At 42.6% G+C, this 18,470-nt stretch overlaps 1 protein-coding gene across 2 annotated transcripts in view; it reads right to left on the reverse strand.

The window, feature by feature from the left end:
* Nucleotides 1–18,470, reverse strand: part of fgf14 (fibroblast growth factor 14) — a 357,611-nt gene that overhangs the window by 265,334 nt on the left and 73,807 nt on the right. The window contains exon 2 of one of the 2 annotated variants that reach the window (XM_067986615.1): nt 5,642–5,650. The exons of the other annotated variant lie outside the window; for it this stretch is intronic. Coding sequence (XP_067842716.1) covers nt 5,642–5,650 — 9 coding nt within the window. The remainder of the gene's footprint in view (nt 1–5,641; nt 5,651–18,470) is intronic. 2 annotated transcript variants of the gene reach the window in all.

Below are 18,470 nucleotides of genomic sequence, written 5' to 3' on the forward strand. Positions count from 1 at the left end.
TGTCAATAGTAAGGACTGTACAAAATATGTGATGACCCTTATGTCAGTTTGCGTTAATAGTTTCTATAACAGGACTCCGATCTCGTCGCGTTGAATGTAAATGGCGCAGTTGTTGTGCAATGGATGGTTTCTGACAACGTTTCACATTTATGTTTCCTTTCAAGTGCACTGCATTTCACCAAAATCGGTGGATTTACAAAACCCACACTGATGGGTCAGAGGGGGAGGGGTGGGACTGCAAATGATGAACATTTGAAATAAGACATTGAAATGCAGCCAAGGACACTCAGTGTTTGAAAGAGAAAAGTAGATTCTGGTTCTGAGACTCCAACAATATTCTGTGGGCTCCTGGCGCAGGTTCACCAGAATGATACCGGGGCTAAAAGGGTTAAATTATGAGGACAGGTTGCACAGACTGGGCTTGTATTCCCTCGAGTAGAGAAGATTAAGGGGTGATCTAATCGAGGTGTTTAAGATGATCGAAGGATTTGATAGGGTTGATAGAGAGAAACTATTTCCTCTGGTGGGGGGAGTCCAGAACAAGGGGGCATAACCTTAAAATTAGAGCCAGGCCGTTCAGGGGTGATGTCAGGAAGCACTTCTTCACACAAAGGGGAGTGGAAATCTGGAACTCTCTCATCCCCAAAAAGCTGTTGGGGCTGGGGGTCAATTGAAAATTTCAAAACTGAGATTTTTGTTGGGTGAGGGTATTAAGGGTTACGGAACCAAGGCGGGTAAATGGAATTAACAGACAGATCAACCATGATCTAATGGAATGGCGGAACAGGCTCGAGGGGCTGAATGGCCTATTCCTGTTCCTTTATTATTTCTGATGGTGTGTCATGCCTGGAATGTTAACCTCTATCTTCCTTCTGCAGACTCTGCACATTTAGAGCACTTGCATTTTTTAACCTCAGGTGGATCTTTAGCTGAACCAATCTTGGTCTCTTGTAATCTACAGTAATTCTGAGTTTTTTCTATGCCAATTAGTTACAAGGAAGAGATGTTGGAATTGGCCTGTTATCTTTGGAAAAGAGGAAACTTTGAGACAACTCGATAGGAGTTTTCAGGGTCATTATGATGAGAATATCTTTCTATTTTAAGTGAATTTAGTGTCATATGATTGATGTCAGAATGTTTCTCCTTTACTCAAGCAGTTGTTATATTCTTCTGCAAACAGTTGCAAGAATTAAAGTCAAACTGTTTTTCTTTTCCTTCTTATAATTAAACTGGTTTAAAAACCATGACAAGCCTTGAACTTGCAGCTCGAATGTAAACTCCTCATCCTTGTTTTCAAATCCCTCCATGGCCTCGCCCGCTCCCGATCTGTGTAACCTCCTCCAGCATCTCTCTGATTCTTCAATTCTGGCCTCTTGCGCATCCCCGATTTTAATATATTATAAACATTTACGACCTGCCGGATCCACTGCTCATGGGAACCAAGTCCCAGCACTCACTCTTACTGCACATTACCTTTGATTCCCAGTGATCAGCAACATTGGTATGTCATTTCAATCAATAGGATTATAGCACCAAGAGGAGGCCATTCAACCCCTCGAGCCTGTTCCGCCATTCAATTAGATCATGGCCGATCTGTATATTAACTCCATTTACCCGCCTTGGTTCTGTAACCCTTAATACCCTCGCCTATCAAAAATCCATCCACCTCGGTTTTGAAATTTTCAATTGACCCCCAGCCTCGACAGCTTTTTGGGGGAGAGAGTTCCAGATTCCCACTCCCCTTTGTGTGAAGAAGTGCTTCCTGACATCACCCCTGAACGGCCTGGCTCTAATTTTAAGGTTCTGCCCCCTTGTTTTGGACTCCCCCCACCAGAGGAAATAGTTTCTCTCTATCTACCCTATCAAATCCTTTAATCATCTTAAACACCTCGATTAGATCACCCCTTAATCTTCTATACTCGAGGGAATACAAGCCGAGTCTATGCAACCTGTCCTCGTAATTTAACCCTTTTAGCCCCAGTATCCATTCTGGTGAATCTGCTCTGCACCCCCTTCCACCATCAACACAAACAGACACCCAGCCACATATCCCTATATACAATGTCCATACAATCATGGTGGACAGAGTGTTACCTTAGTTTAATATGCCTTTGCATTAAGTGTGAGCATAAAATGGTATTAAAATGTTGGTGAGTGTGGGTCACTAGATAAGTGACCTGACTTGAGTTTCCACCTCTAACCCAGTGCACTGAGACTAACTAACTAACTAACTAACTATCTCCACCCTGGCTAAGATCACCTAATTCAGTACAGATCAGGGTTTGAACCTGGGACTGCCTGGTCTGTGTTGCTCTGCTCCTCACTGCCTAAACCCATTGAGACATTGGGAGAGTGACTTTTAATTCAAATATAAGGTGCTGTAATAACAGCCATAATTCATGGAGACTGACAAGATAAAGAGAGAGATGGAGGTGTTCACTCCTTTACTGTGGATTACATGTGGAACACAGAAATGTACAGGACTGGAACAGAACGTTTAAAAGCAACTTACGCGTTTGACCTTATTGTTGAGAACAAGATCTCTACAATGACAGACGACAAATCTTTGAAGAACGGTGATATGACATGGGTAGTATCTAAATTAATGAACAATTATCTTCAATCAACTGAACACCATCATTATCAAACCGGCAACACCTGACTTGAGCTGTGCTTTGCTTTCTTTCATGTAACTTAGAAAAGATGTTTTGAACATCTCGCTATTGATTTGTGTTCTGGGAGACGCTCAAGGCGGAGAATGCAGGTCCTCAGGAGGTGCAATCATTACTTAGGATTGGATTCACAATCCCTCTTGTACTACAGCTGTGGGGTTACATACCATGGAGGAAATGCCTTTACGTAAATATCTGACTCATACCAAAACAAAAACTATTCTATAATAGATAAAAGTCAGCCTGAGCACCAATGGAATTGAAAATAAAAAACCATATAGCTACAACAACATCTTGCATTTATATAGCGCCTTTAACGTAGTAAAACGTCCCAAGGCGCTTCACAGGAGCGATTATCAGATAAAATTTGACACCGAGCCACATAAGGAGATATTAGGACAGGTGATCAAAAGCTTGGTCTAAGAGATAGGTTTTAAGGAGCGTCTTAAAAAGGAGAGAGGAGCAGAGAGGTTTAGGGAGGGAATTCCAGAGCTTAGGGCCCAGGCAGCTATAGGCACGGCCGCCAATAGTAGAGCAAAGGAATTTGTTGGAGGGGCAAGCAGACTTTGATGGTGCAACATTGATTTCTGGGGGGTCGGCGGGCCACTCAGGAAAATTTGATTTTTTAAACACTTTTTAGTGCAGTTTCCGGCATTAATTGCCACAATTGCTCCTTAATTTTTTACTTATGCTCATCCAAACCACTGTATATGAAGAACTAGATATGGCAGTTTTTTTGTCTTATGTTCCAAGTTCAGATCAACACAAGATTAAATCCCTTGCTCTTACTAGAATCATAGAATCATAGAAGTTACAACATGGAAACAGGCCTTTCGGCCCAACATGTCCATGTCGCCCAGTTTATACCACTCAGCTAGTACCAATTGCGTGCACTTGGCCCATATCCCTCTATACCCATCTTACCCATGTAACTGTCCAAATGCTTTTTAAAAGACAAAATTGTACCCACCTCTACTACTGCCTCTGGCAGCTCGTTCCAGACACTCACCACCCTTTGAGTGAAAAAATTGCCCCTCTGGACCCTTTTGTATCTCTCCCCTCTCACCTTAAATCTATGCCCCCTCGTTATAGACTCCCCTACCTTTGGGAAAAGATTTTGACTATCGACCTTATCTATGCCCCTCATTATTTTATAGACTTCGATAAGATCACCCCTTAACCTCCTGCTCTCCAGGGAAAAAAGTCCCAGTCTGTCTAACCTCTCCCTGTAAGTCAAACCATCAAGTCCCGGTAGCATCCTAGTAAATCTTTTCTGCACTCTTTCTAGTTTAATAATATCCTTTCTATAATAGGGTGACCAGAACTGTACACAGTACTCCAAGTGTGGCCTCACCAATGCCCTGTACAACTTCAACAAGACATCCCAACTCCTGCATTCAATGTTCTGACCAAGACATCCCAACTCCTGCATTCAATGTTCTGACCAATGAAACCAAGCATGCTGAATGCCTTCTTCACCACCCTATGTTTGGTAACTGTTAAATTACAGAAAAAAGGTTTCTTTGTCGACAATAATGTTTGCGACACTTTGAACAGCACAGTTTAATGACATGACATGTATCCTTAACCAAAGATATACAGACTTTCTCATTTTTTCTCTCTAAGTATATAAAAAGGAAGAGGGTAGCTAAAGTAAACACTGGTCCCTTAGAGGATGAGACTGGGGAAATAATAATGTAAAACAAGGAAATGGCAGAGGAATTGAACAGATATTTTGTATCTGTCTTCACAGTAGAAGACACTAATAACATACCAATAATAGTAGAAAATCAAGGGGAAAAGGGGAGGGAGGAACTAAAAACAATCACTATCACTAGAGAAAAAGTACTAGGTAAACTAATGGGTCTAAAGGCCGACAAGTCCCCTGGACCTGATGGCTGGCATCCGAGGGTCTTAAAGGAAGTGGTTACAGAGATAGTGGATGCATTGGTTATAATCTTCCAGAATTCACTAGATTCTGGAAAGGTCCCAGCGGATTGGAAAACTGCAAATGTAACACCCCTATTCAAGAAGGGAGTGAGACAGAAAGCAGGTAACTATAGACCAGTTAGCCTAACATCTGTCATTGGGAAAATGCTAGAATCCATTATTAAGGAAGTAGTAGCAGGACATTTGGAAACTCATAATACAATCAAGGAGAATGGGCAGGGCAGATAAAGGGGAACCAATGGATGCAGTATATTTGGTTTTCCAAAAGGCATTCGATAAGGTGCCACATAAAAGATTACTGCACAAGATAAGAGCTCATGGTGTTGGGGGTAATACACTGGCATGGATAGAGGATTGGCTAACTAACAGAAAACAAAGAGTCGGGATAAAAGGGTCATTTTCAAAATGGCAATCTGTAACTAGTGGGGTGCCGCAGGGCTCAGTGCTGGGGCCTCAACTATTTACAACATATATCAATGACTTGGATGAAGGAACAGAGTGTTTTGTGGCCAAATTTGCTGATGATACAAAGATAGGTGGAAAAGCAAGTTGTGATGAGGACACAAAGTGTCTGCAAAGGGATATTGACAGGTTAAGCGAATGGGCAAAAATTTGGCAGATGGAATATAATGTGGGAAAATGTGAAGTCATCCACTTTGGGAGGAAAAATAAAAAAGCAAAATACTATTTGAATGGAGAAATACTACAAAATGCTGCGGTACAGAGGGATCTGGGTGTCCTCGTACATGAAACACAAAAAGTTAACATACAGGTGCAGCAGGTAATCCGGAAGGCAAACGGAATATTGGCCTTTATTTCAAGGGGAGTGGAATATAAAAGCAGGGAAGTCATGCTACAACTAACTGTACAGGGTGCTGGTGAGACCACACCTGGAGTACTGTGTACAGTTCTGGTGCCCTTATTTAAGGAAGGACATACTTGCATTGGAGGCAGTTCAGAGAAGGTTCACTAGGTTGATTCCGGGTATGGAAGGGTTGTCTTATGAGGAAAGATTGAACAGGTTGGGTCTATACTCATTGGAGTTTAGAAGAATGAGAGGAGATCTGATTGAAACATACAAGATGCTGAGGGGACTCGATAGGGTAGATGCTGAGAGGATGTTAGCCCTCATGGGGGAATCTAAAACTAAAGGGCATAGTCTCAGAATAAGGGGTCGCCCGTTTAAGACGGAAATGAGGAGGAATTTCTTCTCCCAGAGGGTCGTGGATCTTTGGAATTCTTTATCCCAAAATGCTGTGGAGGCTGAGTGATTGAATACATTCAAGACTGAGTTAGACAAATTTTTGATCAGCAAAGGAGTCAAAGGATATGGAGAAAAGGCAGGAAAGTGGAGTTGAGGTAAAAATCAGATCAGCCATGATCTCATTGAATGGCCTACTCCTATCTCTTATGGTTTCCTCAGTCTACATCTGTCATTTTCATTCTCAGTGGCTTTCTATTTCTTTGTTGTGACAGAGAAAACCGCAGATACAGAAAAAGGAAAGAAAACAGAACAATTTATGATTTCTCTATTTCTCTTTACTCACAGTTTTTCTGCTCTCTCTCTGCGGTTTTCCCTCTGCATCTGCAATTTCCTCTCGCTGACTATGCTTTATTCTCTCTCAATGTGATTTTCTCTCTAGTTTGAGATTCTCTTTCTCTTGTGCTTTACTCTGTACATCTTGGTTTTCATCTTTTTCTCTCTATCTTTGCTTTTCTCCTTCTCTCCACATTTCCTCTTTCACTCTCTGTGGTTTTATCTCTCTCTTTCCCTTCCATGTATATCTGTGGTTTCCCTCACACTCTCTGTGTCTGTGGTCTTTTGTTTTCGCCCCACGTATCTATGGCTTTCTCTGTCTCTCCTGTATCTTTACCTCACCCTCTGAGTGCACCAGTAGTTTTGGTTCTCTCTCTGTACCTGTGTATACCTGGAGTCCCTCTCACTCCCTGTGTGTTTGGATATTGCTTATAACTGAATCTCAACTGATTTCAATTCTTGCTGCATCTCTAGCCGTTTCATTATCATCAATAGCATGAAGGTAAACTTTGTTCATTCCCTCAATAGACTTTGTAGAAGGCAGCAGCACATTCACCTCAGAATTCTCCAAACCATTAGAAAAGATAGACATGTAGTAGCAGAGCATAGCTGCAATCAAATCCAACACAGTAACCCTGACTGGGTTGAAGCAGTTCATCTTTCAGCCATTAATGTTGAATTTAATCAAAAATAAAAGCTGACACTATAAATTGTAACTCAGTACAGTCTCATACAACGATCACTTTCAACTATTGTGTACTATGTAATTGTTTCCAGTTAACTTTCTTTCATGTCATCATCACCCACTTACAAACTGACAATAGAATATGTAAGATTGGATTCTCCTCAGTGCAGTAGCCTTAAAGCACTTGTATGGGTTAGACAATCAATCAAAGCTTCTAATGGAAGGTCAGACTCACTCTTCTTTCTGTCACTTTTTGCTTTTTGACACCTGTTGACAGAGTTCACAAGTTGCACCAAAACAGAACTGGAGCAATCTTGAAACTTTGTCATATTCCAAACACCAGCTTGTGACAAGGACTTGCTAGAGGAGTACGGGACCAGCAGACACCTCTTACAGAACAGGCTACGAGTCGCTCTTTTAACCATCGAAAATAGAGTTCTTGCTCTCCAGCATCTGAATGCTTGAACAAAGAGCCAACAGAGAGAGCGAGTGCTCTGTTAACATTAAAAAGTAGTTTAAATAGTTCCCTGGTGCCCAATTTCCTGGAACAGCCTTGCTCCACAATTATGAAAGAATTATAAAATTTTAAATTAGAGGCAGTGTGGAAGAAGGTGGGCCAGTCAAGACAGAGGCAATTAACAGGCACGACTTGGTACAGGATTAGGATATAGGCAGCAGAATTCTGGATTATCCTGCATGTTTGTGTCAATATGCAGTCAAAACCTCTTCCATCAATGGAAAATGTCCAGTGTAACTACACCCTCAGAAATAAAAAGGAAAAACAACAATTCTGGAAATCTGAAATAGAAACAGAAAATGATGGAAATCCACCGCAGGTCTATCGGTCCCAAGTTAATATTTAAGGTGGAGCCCTTCATCAGAACATGCCCGAGAGTTGTCAGGTTTTATTACAGTCCGTAGATACTGTGATTAATCCAGAGTGCTGAACAACTTATCGATCTCCGCCATGTATTAACTGGCCTTCTCACTTTGTTGGGCGTAGTAACTTCTTCCATCAAGTTCCCCGGATGATGTCATCAGAGCTTAGTATTTAACAGAAACAGCATGTTCAAGTTAATCCCAGTTCTTTTCAACCACTCGATTTTTAAAAAAATGTGCTCCTGCAGGTGACACTGCTTTAAAATTATGCTCCAGGTGTGCGGTGCCTTGTTTGTAAGATTAATGTGGCCCCACAACATAACATATATCCACTTTTGTTACTTTTTCACTTCTTAATCTTAACTGAACAGGCTGTGGCAGTTTTCTCTAGAAAAGTGAAGGCTGAGGGGTGACCTGATAGAGGTCTTCAAAATTATGAAGGGGTTTGATAGGGTAGACGTAGAGAAGATGCTTTCACCTGTGGGGACGAGGGGGGGGGGGAAAAAAAAAAAGACCAAAACCAAGGGGTCATAAATATAAGATAGTCACCAATAAATCAAATAGGGAATTCAGGAGAAACCTCCTTACCCAGAGAGTGGTGAGAATGTGGAACTCGCGCCCACAGGGAGTAGTTGAGGCAAATAGCATAGATACGTTTAAGGGGAAGCTAGATAAACACATGATGGAGAAAGGAATAGAAGGATATGCTGATAGGGTGAGATGAAGTCGGGTGGGAGGAGGCTCATGTGGAGCATAAACACCGGCACAGACCTGCTGGGCCGAATGGCCTGTTTCTGTGCTGTAAATTCTATGTAATGTCACAGTTAGGTAATAACGATACAACAAAACCAAACCAAAATACTGCGGATACTCGATATCTGAAATAAAAACGGAAAATGGTGGAAAACACTAGGAGGGTTAGGCAGCATCAGTGGAGAGAGAAACAAACCTCTCGTCAGAACCAGTGAAAGGTCATCGACCTGAAACGTTGGGGGCAATCGTAACCTAATTCGCCCGTCGGGAAACCGACCGGATCAGGCGCACTGCTGGTTTTACACCCTGCCCGATTTTACTCCACGTTGAAGTCAGTGGACGGCGATATTGGGCGGGGTGTGAAACCAGCCTTCCATCCGATCCCATGGGTTTCCCGAAGGACGGATCAGGATAAAATTGCCTGTTAACTCCGTTTCTCTTTCCGCAGATGCTGCCTGACCTGCTGAGTGTTTCCAGCATTTTCTTTTTTTTTTAATTTTAGGTGATTGTGATGTTGGATGCCACGATTGAACATAACGGCTACCTACAACTTGATTTGTTAGTGATGAAGGCAACATTTAGTAAAAGAAGCAAATACGTCTGCATGTGAGGCACAGACATCTCCAAGGGCGACAGCATGTCTCTTAAGCTCCAGGGAAATCTGCTCTACAATCTTAAACAACAAGAAGGAAATCCATCAAGTAAAATATATAAATTTAGGAATTTCACCCGCAAAATTCCTGTTGCTCGTGTACTAAACGTTTGCAGGTACAGCACATCTAACCTTGGCTTGATTTCGACCATGCAGGGAAAATGCAAGCTTTGTGCCTCTCCCTCTCAATTATTAATTGCTTGATGTATAATTGCCTATGCCGATATGGTCAGGCAGTCAGAGCACCGTCTGATCTCTGGGTAGAGGAGGGTCTGAACACGTCGCACCTAAGTTAGCCCTGGACACAATCCTTACTCACTGCTTATGCTATAGGACCACCCAACAAATAGCCACGGCGATGACAAATGGTGCTTGACAATCGCGGTCAATCAGCATTATAAAAGGATAGCAGAAATAGGGGCAACCGGAGAGAGAAAAGGGGAAAGTGTCATAAACAAGGCACACAAAATATTCATTGCTACATATTCTCATCATCAGATGCAATATTTTCAATTGTTGAGCACCATGGTAGTTCAAAAGTATGATTAGAATAATCTGAAGTATTCAGAACGGGCTGTTTGTGAAAAGCAGCAATAAATCGGCTCAACAACACAAAGCAAGGTAGTTTTTGAAAAGGGGGAAAAATATTAATTACCATAATTGGAGACACAAAATAAGCAATTGTGGCAAAATAATCTGCCCAAGTCCCATTCTTCTGTGATGGAAGCTCACTGCAATGTTGATGTCACAGAATCTGTTCCCTGTTGCTAAGATACTGCAGTTCATAAAATATTGCTTCATTACACCTCTTACAACATTATACTGGAGCAACCTTAACCAGCAGACAAGCAGTGTTACACGACTGCTAACTATAACTTTTATTTGCCCAATTCCCAAAATCATAATTTTCTGAAGTTTGCACTAAATATTCTGATTTTGGTCCATCTGATGATTCATTGATGACGAGCTGACATTGGTCTCGAGTACAGGCGCAGTGGTCCAGAAAATCCGCTGGGGCACGGAACTCCACTGATGACCTGAAGTTTGCAGGGTTCTAGGGTGGGGGGCGAATAGGCCTCAAGGAGCAGGCCTTTGGCAGTTTGGGGTTGCATTAATGGTGTCCCCCTCCTTGCCCCACCAAATAATCCATTCTGTGGCAAGTGGTTCACCTCCTGACTCCCCAAAGCCTTTCCACCATCTACAAGGCACAAGTCAGGAGTGTGATGGAATACTCTCCACTTGCCTGGACGAGTGCAACTCCAACTACACTCAAAAAGCTCGACACCATCCAGCAGGCACATGGGAACACCACCACCTCCAAGTTCCCCTCCGGGTCACACACACCATTCCGACTTGGAAATATATCAGCCGTTCCTTCATCGTCGCTGGGTCAAAATCCTGGAACTCCCAACCTAACAGCACTGTGGGAGAACCTTCACCACATGGACACCAGCTGTTCAAGAATAAGGCCCACCACCACCTTCTCAAGGGGCAACTAGGGGATGGGCAATAAATGCCGGCCTTGCCAGCGACGCCCACATTACAAGAATTGTTTTTTTTAAAAAAGTTGTGCTCAAATGTGCAAGTGCTGCTTTCTTGAATGCTCTCAACATCCATTATACCAGTCACATAACAGCCAAAAATTATTTTTTTAAATTTAAATAAACACATGCTTTACATAAGAACATAAGAAATAGGAGCAGGAGTAGGCCAATCGGCCCCTCAAGCCTGCTCCGCCATTCAGTAAGATCATGGCTGATCTGATCCTAACCTCAAATCTAAATTCATGTCCAATTTCCTGCCCGCTCCCCGTAACCCCTAATTCCCTTTACTTCTAGGAAACTGTCGATTTCTGTTTTAAATTTATTTAATGATGTAGCTTCCACAGCTTCCTAGGGCAGCAAATTCCACAGACCTACTGCCCTCTGAGTGAAGAAGTTTCTCCTCATCTCAGGTTTGAAAGAGCAGCCCCTTATTCTAAGATTATGCCTCCTAGTTCTAGTTTCACCCATCCTTGGGAACATCCTTACCGCATCCACCCGATCAAGCCCCTTCACAATCTTATATGTTTCAATAAGATCGCCTCTCATTCTTCTGAACTCCAATGAGTCGAGTCCCAATCTACTCAACCTCTCCTCATATGTCCGCCCCCTCATCCCCGGGATTAACCGAGTGAACCTTCTTTGTACTGCCTCGAGAGCAAGTATGTCTTTTAAGTATGGACACCAAAACTGTATGCAGTATTCCAGGTGCGGTCTCACCAATACCTTATATAACTGCAGCAATACCTCCCTGTTTTTATATTCTATCCCCCGAGCAATAAAAGCCAACATTCCGTTGGCCTTCTTGATCACCTGCATACTAACTTTTTGATTTTCTTGCATGAGGACCCCCAGATCCCTTTGTGCTGCAGTACTTTCCAGTTTCTTGCCATTAAGATAATAAGTTGCTCTCTGATTTTTCCTGCCAAAGTGCATAACCTCACATTTTCCAATATTGTATTGCATCTGCCAAATCTCCGCCCACTCACCCAGCCTGTCTATATCCCCTTGTAGGTTTTTTATGTCCTTCTCACTCTCTACTTTCCCTCCCATCTTTGTATCATCTGCAAACTTTGATATGTTACACTCGGTCCCCTCCTCTAAATCGTTAATATAGATTGTAAAGAGTTGGGGACCCAGTACCGACCCCTGCGGAACACCACTGGCTACTGGTTGCCAGTCCGAGAATGAACCATTTATCCCAACTCTGCTTCCAGTTAGATAACCAATCCCCCACCCATGCCAGAATATTACCCCCAATCCAGTGATTCTTTATCTTGAGCAATAATCTCTTATGTGGCACCTTGTCGAATGCCTTCTGGAAGTCTAAATACACTACATCCACTGGTTCCCCTTTATCCACGCTGTATGTTATATCCTCAAAGAACTCAAGCAAATTTGTCAGACATGACTTCCCCTTCGTAAAGCCATGCTGACTTTGTCCTATTAAATTATGTTTATCCAAATGTTCCGCTACTGTCTCCTTAATAATAGACTCCAAAATTTTACCCTCCACAGATGTTAGGCTAACTGGTCTATAATTTCCAGCCTTCTGTCTACTACCCTTTTTAAATAAGGGTGTTACATTAGCAGTTGTCCAATCTGCCGGGACCTTTGCTGAGTCCAGAGAATTTTGGAAAATTATTACCAAAGCATCCACAATCCCTACTGCCACTTCCCTCAAGACCCTAGGATGTAAGCCACAGGTCCAGGGGATTTATCCGCCTCGAGTCCCATTAATTTACTGAGTACCAATTCCTTAGTGATTTTAATCGTATTTAGCTCCTCCCCCCCTAGAGCCCCCTGTTTGTCCAGTTCCACCTTTCTGGTGTAAAGGATGAGACATTAAACCGAGGCCCCGTCTGCCCTCTCAGGTGGACGTAAAAGATCCCACGGCACCATTTCGAAGAAGAGCTGGGGAGTTCTCCCCAATGTCCTGGCCAATATTTATCCCTCAACCATCACTAAAAACAAATGATCTGGTCATTATCACATTGCTGTTTGTGGGATCTTGCTGTGCGCAAATTGGCTGCCGTGTTTCCTACATTACAACAGTGACTACACTTTATAGGTTGCGAAATGAATGCAAATCTTTCTCTCTAAGAATAACAAGAAGCTGTTACTAAACAAGGTAGTTATTGAAAATTGGGGACCTGATGACATTAATAAAAATCTGGAGCTTGACTCTCGTGTTTTATCGCATCAAAACTGTTTTCTTGAATGATGGCCTTGAATCCAAGTGCCAACCATCTATTACACTATGTACAGCCTCCCAGTGAGTGGAAAATAGATGAATTGGCTGCCAAGTGTTTAAAAAATTGACAAAAATTTACTCCACAAAATGACAGGGAAATCTGCAGTGATGTGAAGTCCAGACACTTCCTCATTAAATGACAATTAAAGCACTGAGTGTTGGAATCTGTCGGGCTCTACGTTCCAGTCAAGATGCAGAGAGCGAGTATTTTGTTCACAGGGAGTGTGCTGAGGGAGATTTAACTGCACTTCAGAAAGCCGAATGTTACCTTAGTATTTGTACATCGCATTATATCGAGGCTACAGCACAGAAACAGGCCATTCCACCCAACTGGTCTACGCCGGCATTTATGCTCCACACGAGCCTCCTCTCTCCATACATCATCTCACCCTATCAGCATATCCTTCCATTCCTTTCTCCCTCATGTGTTTTTCTAGCTTCCCCTTAAATGCATCCATGCGATTCACCTCAACCAGTCCTTGTGGTAGCAAGTTCCACATTCTAACTACTCTTTGAGTAAAGAAGTTTCTCCTGAATTCCTTATTGGATTTATTACTGACTATCTTATATTTATGGCCCCTAGCTCTGGTCTCCCCCACAAATGGGAACATTTTCTCTTCGTCTACCCTATCAAACCCTATTATCTTAAAGGCCTCTATCAGGTCAACCATCAGCTCATCATTTCTCATCCATGCTTAACACCAAAACAAATTCCTAATCCAAGCATAAAATCCCACACGCACTAAAAACAGGCAGTCCATTATCAGATTACACCTAGAGACAGTGGGGTACACTTTCAACTTGCCGCCTTAGGTGTAAAACTGGCCTCGTGGATCGACCGCCCATTATAGAAACCCCCCATCTTTGCTCCGTTGAAATCACTGGAAAGAAAAATCGAGCAGTTTCTAAATCTGCAATCCTAGTTTCATGCCCGGTGAGAATATCGAAAACCTACCCCGGTAACACAAATTACAAATCCAATCTCTTTATGTAAAGTGTGTATCCAAGTGTGTGGATTTGTGTACAATGAGGTTTTGATATTAAAAAAAAACGTAAATAGATTAAAGGGTTTGGTGAACAGAGGACACAGATTTAAGATAATTGGCAAAAGAACCAGAGGGGAGATGAGGAGAAATATTTTTTTTTTTTTTTAAACGCAGCGAGTTGTTATGATCTGGAATGCGCTGCCTGAAAGGGCGGTGGAAGCAGATTCATCAGTAACTTTCAAAAGGGAATTGGATATAATCTTCAAAAGGAAAAAACTGCAGGTCTATGGGGAAAGAGCAGGGGGAGTGGGACTAATTGGACAGCTCTTTCAAAGAGCCAGCACAGGCACAATGGGCCGAATGGCCTCCTTCTGTGCTATAAGATTCTATGATTTAAGTTTGTTGATCAAAAGCAAAATTAATGATTACAAACTTCTCAAAAGAATATTGAGGCGATTTTTTTTTTGAAGAACAAGGTATCAAGATAAAAACCAGCAGCACTCAGTTTTCGGCATAAAACTTGAATAGAGCAGTGTTCGTGTTAACATAGCGAAGCCTTTGATTAAGCATGGCTGTGTTGCCACATCGGAAGCACACAGAGTTGTAATTGTTCCCTGAATTTTGCTAGAAAACATTGTCCCATGAATCCCTAGAGAATTCTGGATGAGGAAAATATTTCTGTGCAAGAAAGTTTATGAAACGGAGTCGCATGAAAAGATGACCAACTGTTGTACTAACTTTGCAAACCTAAACTTATCTGACGTAGTGATCATACAGAAATGGGTCAAGAGCATTCACTGCAAAACAATCATTATCTCATTAATTAAACAATTTAAATGGAATTTAAACAGAAAGTTATAGCAGTATTTCTTTTTTAAGACCAATCAGGCCTGTTCTGTTTGCTTCTGTGAGGAGCTATTTCCCCACATCTCTTGGCTTGAGACTTGATTGTCCTTCTCCCATCTGCATGTATCACCTGTAGCATCAGGGATGCCTCAGTAGGGTACAGTACACCTTATCTAATGTCCTTGATCAGATTCAATACATTTTCCACCAAAAATGTTTCGGTAGGGTTTGTCAACATACAAGGATTATATATTGTCAACATATTAAGGGATAAGGAACCAAGGCGGGTAGATGGAGTTAAGATACAGATCAGCCATGATCTAATTGAATGGCGGAACAGGCTCGAGGGGCTGAATGGCCTCCTCCTGTTCCTATGTTCCCTGCATGGTACATCAGAGAGTCTGCAGAAGTGCTGCTTAAAATCAGCACAGGCATACGAGAGGGACTGAGGAGACCTGCAGTACGTCATGCAACCAGTGATAGCTCCATCTGCCCCGAGGATAGAGATGCAAACATCAACTTGCATTTATATAGTGCCTTTATCATAGTAAAAGATCCCAAGGCGCTTCGCAGGAGCGATTATCAGACAAAATTGGACACCGAGCCACATAAGGAGATATTAGGGACAGGTGACTAAAAGCTTGGTCAAAGAGATAGGTTTTAAGGAGCATCTTAAAAAGGAGGAGAGAGAGGTAGAGAGGCGGAGAGGTTTAGGGAGGGAATTCCAGAGCTTAGGGCCCAGGCCGCTGAAGGCACGGCCGCCAATAGTGGAGCGATGGAAATCGGGGATGCACAAGAGGCCAGAATTGGAGGAGCGCAGAGATCTCAGAGGGTTGTAGGTCTGGAGGAGGTTACAGAGACGGGGGTGGGTGGGTGGGTTGGGGGGTGGGCGGCGTGGTGAGGCCATGGAGGGATTTGAAAACTCGGGACCGGGAGCCAACGTGGGTCAGCGAGCACACAGGTAATGGGTGAACGGGACTTGGTGCGAGTTAGATACGGACAGCAGTGTTTTGGATGAACTCAAGTTTAAGGACTGATGCATACTTACAGCAACAGAGAGACGGCAGTGCTGAGTTATACTGTCGGCTCTGCCACGCTCTCTGATCGGATAAAGCAGAGTTGTGTGCATGCAAGTACACATCTCCAGAACTCCATTCACCCACACACTTACAGAGCAACATTCACCCACACCAAATTGGTTAAGTTTCAAATGTTAGAGAGCTGTCTACAGGATAGTCAGCTCTTTCCCAACATGAGAGGTTGGAAATAAATGGAAAATGTTTGCAGTGGATCCACTGAACTAATTAAAGTTCACTTTGCATCAGTTCTAATTAGCCACAATGGGGTATCTCCTTGAAATGGTTTCACACCACTTGGCAAAATTTGATTTTGGTGGTTTCACTCTCAAGTTATGTTATTACATACTTTGCAATGATTTGGAGCTAAAGCCACTTAATTTGGGTGCTTTAATCTAACTGGCCCAGTAAAATCTTACCACTGAGTTGAGTATTTCCCCTGATGAAAACTAGCATCATCTGTGTGTGCCCATTATAACCTACATTGTTTAACAAATACATTTTCTTGTTAAAAGGGGAGTTTGTAAAAGAGTGCAATGATACACATCAAATGCAATTTACATAGAATTTACAGCACAGAAACAGGCCATTCGGCCCAACTGGTCTATGCCGGTGTTTATGCTCCACACGAGCCTCCTCCATCTCACCCTATCAGCCTATCCTTCTATTCCTTTCTCCCTCATGTGTTTATCGAGCTTCCCCCTTAAATGCATCTATTCTATTCGCCTCAACTACTTCATGTGATAGTGAGTTCCACATTCTCACCACTCTCTGGGTAAAGAAGTTTCTCCTGAATTCCTGATTGGATTTATTGGTGACTGTCTTATATTTATGGCCCCTGTTTTTAGACTCCCCCCACAAGTGGAAACAACTTCTCTACGTCTACCCTATCGAACCCCTTCATAATTTTAAAGACCCCTATTAGGTCACCCCTTCAGCCTTCTCTTTTCTAGAGAAAAGAGCCCCAGCCTGTTCAGTCCTTCGCGATAGTTCTAACCTCTCAGTTTTAGCACCATCTTAGTGCAAAAAAGATTTACATTCTCTAGTGCTTCTATATCCTTTTTGTAATATAGACCAGAGACCAACTTCATTCTGAAAACACACATCTTAACAAGGTATTTGAGGTAATATTTCATTTTTTTCCCCCCTACAAAACAGGTTTTTATGTAAACATGCTTTGCGGCCCTTTGTTTCAAACCTCAGTGGTAACAAGCACGTCATGTTTGAATTGATCTGTGTCAATTGGCTAATTTCACAGGGAGACACAAATCACTCTTCATGTCAGAGAAACATCTCCTGTATCTATCGGAGTAATGTGAGACCATCAACAACTTCCCTCAATGGCCACAACCAGCCCCTGGCTGACTGTCTCATCCAAAGCTACTTATTGCTCAAAACTAAACATAATCTGCCCAAAGGGAATATCTTTGACCTCATCACACTTCTTGCATTCCAATGCTTAACAATGCTGAGTTAACAGCTCTACCAAGCAAGGCAGTGAAGTAAATGACAGCTATAAAAAAAAAGGACTTGCATTCATATAGTGCCTTTCACATCCTCAGGATATCCCAAAGCACTTATCATGAAGTACTTTCGAAGTGTTGTCACTGTTGCAATGTAAGAAACATGGCAGCCAATTTGCGCACAGCAAGGTCCCACAGACGGCAATGTGATAATGGCCAGATAATCTGTTTTAGTGAGGGATAAATATCGGCCAAGACAGCAGGGAGAACTCTCCAGCTCGTCTTCGAAATAGTCCCATGGGATCTTCTACGTCCACCTGAGACGGGGGCTCAATTTAACATGTCATCCGAAAGACGGCACCTCCGACAATGCAGCGCTCCCTCAGTACTGCCCCTCCAACAGTGCGGCATTCCCTCAGTGCAGCACTAGTGTCGGCCTGTATTACGGCCTCAAGTCTCTGGAGTAGGACTTGAACCCATGACCTTCTGACTCAGAGGTGAGAGTGCTGCCCACTGAGCCACGGTTGACACCTTAATCTCACTGTTACCTTGTTCCAATATATAAATACCAGGCGTGCCCAATACAAATACAGCAGTAATTTAAAGTTGGGCACGCAATAGGGCTGCACGCTAAGTATTTGTGAATATGTGCAATTGGCTGCTCTAATCCATTCTCACGAGGAGCAGCAGTATACACGCAGGGAAATCAGCAGTATACACGCAGGGAAATCAGCAGTATACACGCAGGGAAATCAGCAGTATACACGCAGGGAAATCAGCAGTATACACGCAGGGAAATCAGCAGTATACACGCAGGGAAATCAGCGGGAAACAGGATCCCTGATGGAAAGTTTCCAGTGGCTGTTGATTTAATTAAATGCAGTCTGACAAAAAAAAACAAGATGTTGTAAAAGCACAAACTTTTGTAACAAGTGATCAGTGGACTGATTCATACTGTAATTTTTAAATCAGGATTTTCCTGATCTGTATTATGAATCGAATCATTCAAATTGGGTGAAATTGCACTGTGCAATATTAGTGGACAAGCATGTTCTGTTACACAAAGTATCTCGTGGTAAAAGTGTCCCAAAAGGACAAAAGCAAGAGATCAGGTTGAGGACAAGTTTTACAGTAGACCAGATAGAATCGGGGTGAAGCTACTCTACACCATTTATA

Source organism: Heptranchias perlo, chromosome 6, assembly GCF_035084215.1.
Source record: "Heptranchias perlo isolate sHepPer1 chromosome 6, sHepPer1.hap1, whole genome shotgun sequence".
NCBI lineage: Eukaryota > Metazoa > Chordata > Chondrichthyes > Hexanchiformes > Hexanchidae > Heptranchias > Heptranchias perlo.